Genomic DNA, 9,130 nt, shown 5'->3' on the forward strand with positions numbered 1-9,130 from the left:
GTTTGTCTCCAGAGCCGAATAACGAAAATAAATCAGCAAATATATTATTGCTATTTTTATATACTATTAAGCTGTACTTAGAACCTGCTTGTCATCAAATATGTTACTATTATGGCCGTTTCTATCACAAGAATTTTTTGCTGAAATCAGTGTTCCGAATTTTTTTTTCTCGAAGGAGTGTCCTAATTACGCAAAAATAATTAACGTGGATAAATAGAAAAATAAAGTAAATATCCTGCAAAGAAATGCTATTCGTCAACAAAAATCCGAAATTTCTATTTAGCACAAACATAAGTTTTTTCGAAAATTAGAATAAAAAAGGGGACATATGATAATTTTCCTACATATGTCCATCCTCAGAACTTCGCTTTTAATTACAGCTGCTTCCGATTTTATTGCTTCAATGGCCCTTAGACTTTCAATAATTTTGCCGCGAAATTATTCTTGTAAGTATACATTCTAAAAGAAAATTTTGACTTGTTTGATTCAGAAAGTTTATATATATTGAATTTGCAAGTTTTTCCGTTAAAACTTGCCGATAAAAGTATCTCAAAAATTAAAATAAGAAAAGAATAGAATTATTTATTTGTTCAATACCTTCTAATCATCTAGGTATTTTTTTTTGTTTATTTGACCTCTTACTGTTTATTTGATCTCTCTCTGTTTATTCGATTTCTTTTTGTTTTATTTAATTATATATATTTTTTTATTTCAGGGTCAATCCGTTCTACAACAGACTGTTCTGATACTATTACTCCAACGCAAATCTCAGGCCCAAACCTGATTGTTATGGTGAAGAAACTCAAAAAGAGGGCTATAGAAGAATTAACAGCAGGCATCTGGCGTTGTGATTCCTGTGGAAAAGCAGAGAAATCCTTTCTATTGCTAGATCTTCACATAGACACTGGCTGTGAAGAAATTTCACCGATAGAATGTGTTGCTGTCCAGCTGTAGTTCATGATTACAGAGATTTTGTAGTTCACAATCTGGAGCACCAAATGGGGGAAAGAAGAAGATGTCCTATATGTTTACGAGAATTCATTGGTGATATGAGACAACATCTTTTTTTACAAGGACACTTTTTGCAAAACGTCTCTGAACTAAACATGCAGGGAAATGTATTGCAAGTTTCTCCACAGAATCCATCTACAAGCGTCTTCTTAAATTTATTTGAATCTAAAACTGAAGCAAAAGACTTCAATCATCAGAAAACATGTTTGAATAGTCGCTTGTCTATGAAAAAGCAGAAAAAAATTAAAAGACGTCAGGTAACGCATACTGGACAAAAACTTCACAAATGTGGGGTGTGTCAGAAGATTTTTTCTAGAGCCACCCATTTGTATAGGCACCAAAGAGTACATACAGGTGAGAGACCATATAAATGTGACATATGTCAGAAGAGTTTTTCTCAATCAGGCTTTTTGAAAACGCACCAAAGGGTCCATACAGGTGAAAGGCCATATAAATGTAATTTATGTGAAAAGAGTTTTTCTGATTCAAGTTCTTTGAATGCACACCACCGAGCGCATACAGGTGAGAGACCATATAAATGTGATGTATGTCAGAAGAGTTTTTCTGTCTCTTGTAATTTGGATAGGCACCAAAGAGTACATACAGGTGAGAGACCATATAAATGTGACATATGTCAGAAGAGTTTTTCTCAATCAGGCTGTTTGAATAAGCACCAAAGAGTACATACAGGTGAGAGACCATATATATGTGACATATGTCCGAAGAGTTATTCTCAATCAGGCTCTTTGAATATGCACCAAAGAGTACATACAGGGGAGAGACCATATAAATGTGATATATGTCAGAAGAGTTTTTCTCAATCAAGCTCTTTGAAAACGCACCAAAGAGTACATACAGGTGAGAGACCATATAAATGTGATATATGTCAGAAAAGTTTTTCTGAGTCGAGCTCTTTGAATAAGCACCGTAGAGTACATACGGGTGAGAGGCCATATAAATGTGATACATGTCAGAAGAGTTTTTCCGAATCAGGCTCTTTGAAAACGCACCAAAGAGTCCATACAGGTGAGAGACCATATAAATGTGATACATGTCAGAATAGTTTTTCTGCATCAAGCACTTTGAATAAGCACCAAAGAGTACATACAGGTGAGAGACCATATAAATGTGATATATGTCAGAAGAGTTTTTCTACATCAGGCTCTTTGAATAAGAACCAAAGCATATAGGTAAAAGACCATATAAATTTGATGAATTTTAGAAGAGTTCTACTGAACAGAGCAGTTTCATTAGACACCAAAGAGTTCATACTTATGCTATTTAGCGTTACCAAAACGATTTGGAAATGAATTATTGGAGTATTCCATTTGAATGATCATCAGACAACTCATTCTAGGAAAAGATCTTTATCAAACAGTTCGTGGTAAAAAATGGTAAGTAAGGAGCGACTAGGTTCAATAGTACCCAAAACTCTTACAAACGGAATTTTTATATAAATAGATACATCAAAAGAATCAGCTACAGCTACAAGTTTCACTACAAACAAGTGTTTGGATACTGCCTCCTTTCCTAACTGTAAATAAAAACCAAAAGCTTATTGCGTCATTGGCGCTTAACTGAAAACGAATTATATTACAAATATTTTCTTTTCCAGTTTTTACAGTTTTGAAATCAAACATACAATTACAGTGATATAAATTCTTGAACTGATGGATCTTTCCACAATTAATATCATTATACATCAAATATTCAGTTTGTTGTTGTTTATACTTTCCAAGACTGTTAAAGACCCATATACTTTTCAGTAAAGCGTCATTGACTCAGTAGGTTTTAGACTTTTGCAGTGAGAGAAGGAGGTCATACCCAAACTCTTATTTGTAGTGATTTTTGTTCGTTTCAAGCTTGATTTGCATATTCAATTAAAGTTTCACTCGTTTAAGATTCATTTATTAATTTACATTAATATCTATGGTATGTTTGTTTTCATTGCTCGTTTATTTAATTTCTGTTCGTTTCAAGTTTCATTTGTATTTCAATAGTAAAATATTTTTTTTCGTTTTAAGCTTGATTTTCATATTCAATCTTAGCATTACTCGCTTTAGGATCTATTTATTCATTTATATTATTACTTGTTGTATGTTTTTGCTATGATTATCTATTTAATTTCTGGTCGTTTTGAGTTTGAATTTTAAAAGGTATTTGTATCTGTTGAGCTTAAGTTTAAAATGGCCTTTACTTTTCTTTGAAAAACTTTTTTTTGGAAAGTTTTTTTTTTAATTAATTTTTGTTCGTTTTGATTGCAAAAAATTTCAAGTTTTAAAAAATTCCTTATTTCAAAATCAAACTTAAAAAAAAAATCAAATATTCATCAAAGTATCAACACTGGTATCAAAGTAACACTATTAAAGTGAAAAAATGGGTTTGTGTCAACCTCGGAGTTTTTATTATCTGATGCTTGAACTATTTTTCAAAAAATAGCTATCTCAAAATTTTTCTCCGATGGGTTGGGACAAAGGGCGAATGGGGACTAATTAAGCTTCGGTCTCTTTTGACTCTTTAAAAGTGAACTAGAACTTTTCATTTTCAATCAAATAAATCCTCTCTGAAGTTTATACGAGAGTCCTTTCTATAAAAACCATATATATCCCTAGAGTATAGCTTACAACGTCTGTCCCTGGGCCATGGGGGGTTGTGTCGACCCTGGAGTTTTAATATCTGATGGTTGAACTATTTTTAACAAAATGGGCACGTCAAATTTTTGTCGGATGAGTTTATCCATCCGTCTGAAACGAAATAATGTTTGGCTTGAATGTTTTTCATTGACTACTTTTTCAATATTTTCTGAACAGATTGTCATAGGTCAATGCTCTACATTTGTATTGATTCATTGATTTTAAATAACTTTATTTTTTTCAAATGATTAGTTATGAAACGAATTATATTATGCATATTATGTTTGTACAACATGTGTCGACCCCGGAGCTTTTGTTATCTGACCCTTGATTTTTTTTTTTTTAACAAAATGGCTACCTCAAAATTTTTATCTGATGTATTTGGGGGAAAAGGGTGTGAGGGAGGGGCTAGTTACCCTTCGATCACTTTTGACTCTTAAAAACAGAACTAGAACTTCCAATTTCCAATCAAATGAGCCCTCTCTTAAGTTTATACGAGAATTCCTTTCAAAACAGCTATATATGCCCCCCGGGTATAACTTATGATTAATTAGCATATATAATTATTATAACTAATGATTAATTAGTTATAAAACGAATTATATTACAAATATAATGTTTGTACAACATGTGTCGACCCCGGAGTTTTCGTTATCTGACCTTTGAACTTTTTTTTTAACAAAATGGCTACCTCAAAATTTTTATCTGATGTATTTTGTGGAAAAAGGGTGCGCGTGGGGGGGGGTAGTTGCCCTTTGATCACTTTTTACACTTAAAAGCTGGACTAGAACTTCCAATTTCCAAACAAATGATCCCTCTTAAGTTTATACGAGAATCCCTTCCTGCCCCCGGGCCCTGGGGGGTTTTGTCGACACCAGAGTTTTGTTATTTAACCTTTCAACTGTTCTTAACAAGATAGTATTTTTAACCCTTGCATATAAAGCACCTCTGGGGAGAAAATAATAAAAAAAATATTGAAGCTATATAAGATTTATTCATTCATTTATGTTTGCACCGGTTATCTTTATGTTTGTAAGATAGTTAATTTTAATGTCTGTTCGTTCGGGGTTTCGTTTATTCTTTAACAGTAATTTCTGGTCTTTTTGAGTTTTAACTATAATAGGAATTAATTTCTGTTGGTCTTGAGTTCAATATGGCTCTTTATTTTTCTTAGAAAACTTATTTTTATGCAAGGTTTTTTTTTAAGAAAACCAGCCATGCATCGGCAACCTAATTGACTAGTATGAGTAGTTATAGGAAAAATAGTACGAGTCCAGGGGTATCAGGAAGAGGCACGGCCAACCTACCCCCCTCCCCATGAATAAGTTTCTGATTATATGCTCTTTATTTTTTTCTTCCCAAACTGTATCCACTTTGTTTTTATTTTAAGAAAATCGAACGTAGAGGTGGATACCTACAAGCAAAAAAGAGTTTTCTCCCCCAAATTAGCCCAAAGAACATCTTCCAGTAAAAATTTTGGCCTAAAAATTTGAAGTTTGTTATTTCTCTTCCCCGTCCCCACTCCATAAAAAAATCCATTGAAACCGACCTAAAGTTCAGACCTGTATGCGTCCACGTACGTGGAAGTGCAACTAAATCCTAAACTTGATCCTAGATAGGAGTTCCCGCAACAAAGAATCTCTCAGTGAGAGTCAGGCAAAATGACGGGATGATCCGGTATCCGTTAACTTTTAGTCCCGAACAGTATATCAGTATAGCGAGAAATGCAAGCAAATAGGTCTGTATTTGTTTAAAACTGTAATCTATTTTTGCTACCATATAGGGCAAAGAGGGAGTGTTCAGCAGACAAAAGCAGCTAGTGAAACATTTGATAACATATTTGACTATATCTGTTACGTATCTTAAAAACCAACAAAGAGAAAAATCTCAATGAAAAAAAAAAAAAACCGAGACTGTGCCCAGTGGAAACAAAAGAAAAGACACCTTATTCTAAGAGACTGACTTATTTATCCTACATCGAAATCGACTCTGAATTGGATTTAAAAGATACCCTTTCAAAGACAAACTACATGTCCAAAAGACTAACTGAAAGTATAAATACTCCTGTACTGGTTGAGAGAAGACAAAAAGGGCAAAGAAAGGACATCCGAAAAATTTAAGTTACCTCACTGCCACTAATTGGTTGACACTAATTGGTATAATTTTAAAAGACCCAATTGATTTTGAAATAAATTTTGCCGCCAAGCTATGTCTGAAAAATAATCTTGGGAGCCCAACCACACTTTTTTACATTCAAAGGTGCATTAGCATCGCATTTTTTAATAAAAAGAAATGCGGTGTGTATCATGTAACATAAAATGCATTCTGTGTGCCTGTTAAACAGTGAAAGTAATCACATTTAGAATAAAGAACCAAGCATGCGTGAAGCTGTCCTGAAAATCCTTTGATGTGGCCTCTTCATGTGAAAAGATACGTAACAAATGAAAGATCTTAAGCCGAACTGACCAACCATGACAAAAACCAACAAAGAGAAAAATCTCAATAAAAAAACAAAACAAACGAGACCGTGGCCAGTGGAGAGAAAAGACAAATGCAAAACAACGTGGATATTTCGCCTGTATCCAAACAAGGCGTCTTCAGCACGAAAGAAACGCAAGAAGAACAGGATAAAAAAAAAACGAGACAAAACTAAAAACCAATAAAACCACCACAAAAAAAAAACTGTACAATTTGCGCAAACTGATCCAAGTAGGGAAAAGATGCTATTATAGAGTTACTTCAGTGAGGACACCAGAGTAACTGAGGAAAAATAAAAAAACTGTAAATTACTTTAATTATTATGTTGCTAAATAATCCTTTTGTTAGCTATTACTGAAGCCAAATCGTTTTGGTCTAGCAGGTAAAATAGTCCCCTGGTGATTATTTAAAATCTTAACTCCCTTATTGAGTGTTGATTCACTCTTTAGAAGGTTATCATAAATTGGGTCAATATTTAAATTGCCTGTGTCTCTATTTATGGGAAGGTTAGCAAACATATGTTTTTTAATTTCTATGGCTTCCCTCGCCCATTGAGTGTACCCCTTATCATTTGAAATAGCTAAGGCCTCATCAAATTTTGCAAAGTGATCTGTTTGAAACCAAATATGTTCAGCTAAGGCTGAAACAAAAGTTTCTGGAGGCTTGCTTAATTGTAGGGTTTTTTTCTATTGAATTTCGGTGTTCAATAAACCTTTCAACAAATTGTTGGTGAGTCCTACCAATACAGAACTTCCCACAAGAACACGAAATTTTATACAACCCACTTACTAAACTTCTCCGGGTTAAATCCTTACCAGAACTAAAGAAACAACCCATTGGCCTCAACGATTGGAAACATGTATCAATACCAAATTTACGTAAAACCCGTGAAAGTTTCTCACCTAAACCAGGTACATATGGTAATGAAATGAAACTTTTTGATACATCTAAATCTAGAGACTGAGAAACCTAACCTAACCCGTCTATTTTCAATTATTTTGTCAATGAACTTAATTGGGTAATTATTACAAAACAAAATATCCCTCAAGTATAACAATTCCGAATCCAGTAATTCCTGGGAACAAATTCTAAAGGCTCTATCCATTAGTGAAATTACAACCCCCCGTTTCACCGACGTAGGGTGGCAAGAATGAAAATTTAAATACCTATCATTGTGCGTTGGTTTTCTGTAAATCGAGATCCCTTTTAATTAATAAAATATCCAGAAAAGGTAATTTATTATTATCCTCAACTGTAAATTTAATATTATTATCAAAACTATTTAAATGCTTACAAAATAGGTCTAAGGAGTCCAATCCATGTTTCCAAACGCACACCACATCATCCATGAACCTACCCCAGAAACAAGGGGAAGATTGAAACAAAATCTGCATCCTTCGTAATCATGATTTATACAAGCTACCATTTAGGTGTATTTTAAAAGATTACAGCGTCGTCTGTAACACTCTTCATTCCAATTCGTTTTGGAACTTGATAACCTGGAAAAGTATGGCCAACAAATCATTGCTTTTCTGTATCGAATATGTTTTGATGTTTCAAGTATAATATACCTTCTATTTTAGATGTCCCAGTTCTCCTGCCGTTTTGTAACAGTGCGTCACCGGAAGTGCGGTCGTCTGAAATAATTGAAGAATTGGATACTGGATCGTTTTACCCACACTTAGTGGAAAGTTTAAGTGGTTTAAGTAATCACTGTAACCATAAATGCGATGCTTATTCCGAAAAGAAAGATTACACTTTAGTACATTATTCAGATGCTGTAAAGCAGCTTGAACTTGAAAAAGGATTTCCTGTTGTCCTGTTAAAGAAATTGAGCGAAAAACCGTTCAAGTGCGTTATGTGTAATAAAAGGTTTTCCTGTGCTGCAACTCTAAATGTGCATCAAAGAATACACAATGGGGATAAGCCTTTCAAGTGTCTTATATGCAGTAAAAGATTTTCTCAGGCTAAAAATTTAAAGAGCCATCAAAGAATCCACAATGGGGATAAGCCTTTCAAGTGTCTTATTTGCGGTAAAAGATTTTCTCAGGCTGCAAATTTAAAGAACCATCAAAGAATCCACAATGGGGATAAGCCTTTCAAGTGTCTTATTTGCGGTACAGGATTTTCCCTGGCTGCAAATATAAAGAAACATCAAAGCATCCACAATGGGGATAAGCCTTTCAAGTGTCTTATTTGCAGTACAAGATTTTCTCATGCTGCATATTTAAAGATACATCAAAGAATCCACAATGGGGATAAGCCTTTCAAGTGTCTTATTTGCAGTAAAAGATTTTCCCAGGCTGCAAATTTAAAGAGCCATCAAAGAATCCGCACTGGGGATAAGCCTTTCAAGTGTCTTATTTGCAGTAAAAGATTTTCCCAGGCTGCAAATTTAAAGATCCATCAAAGAATCCACAATGGGGATAAGCCTTTCAAGTGTCTTATATGCAGTAAAAGATTTCCCATGCTTCATATTTAAAGAACCGTCAAAGAATCCGCAATGGGGATAATCCTTTCAAGTGTCTTATTTTCTGTAAATGATTTTCACCTGCTGCACATTTAAAGAGACATCAAAGAATCCACACTGGGGATAAGCCTTTCAAGTGTCTTATTTGCGATAAAGGATTTTCCCATGCTGCAAATTTAAAGAGCCATCAAAGAATCCACACTGGGGATAAGCCTTTCAAGTGTCTTATTTGCAGTTAAAGTTTGTCCCAGTCTGCACATTTAAAGAGCCATCAAAGAATCCACACTGGGGATAAGCCTTTCAAGTGTCTTATTTGCTGTAAAAGATTTCCCATGCTGCATATTTAAAGAGCCATCAAAGAATACACAATGGGGATAAGCCTTTCAAGTGTCTTATTTGCAGTAAAGGATTTTCCCGGGCTGCAAATTTAAAGAGACATCAAAGCATACACAATGGGGATAAGCCTTTCAAGTGTCTTATTTGCAGTAAAGGATTTTCTCATGCTTCACATTTAAAGATCCATCAAAGAATACACACT

At 34.2% G+C, this 9,130-nt stretch overlaps 1 protein-coding gene across 1 annotated transcript; it reads left to right on the forward strand.

Annotated features, from left to right (window-relative positions):
- Window positions 1-998: 998 nt before the first annotated feature.
- LOC148938914 (uncharacterized) lies at window positions 999-8,604 on the forward strand. The gene is made up of 3 exons (XM_089107457.1): window positions 999-2,192; window positions 2,369-2,405; window positions 7,706-8,604. Exons 1-3 carry the CDS (start codon window positions 999-1,001, stop codon window positions 8,602-8,604), a joined length of 2,130 nt encoding a protein of 709 aa, XP_088963583.1.
- Window positions 8,605-9,130: the final 526 nt, after the last annotated feature.

Source organism: Artemia sp. Qi Xiang Cuo, unplaced genomic scaffold (assembly GCF_049724085.1).
Source record: "Artemia sp. Qi Xiang Cuo unplaced genomic scaffold, ASM4972408v1 HiC_scaffold_32, whole genome shotgun sequence".
NCBI classification, from domain to species: domain Eukaryota; kingdom Metazoa; phylum Arthropoda; class Branchiopoda; order Anostraca; family Artemiidae; genus Artemia; species Artemia sp. Qi Xiang Cuo.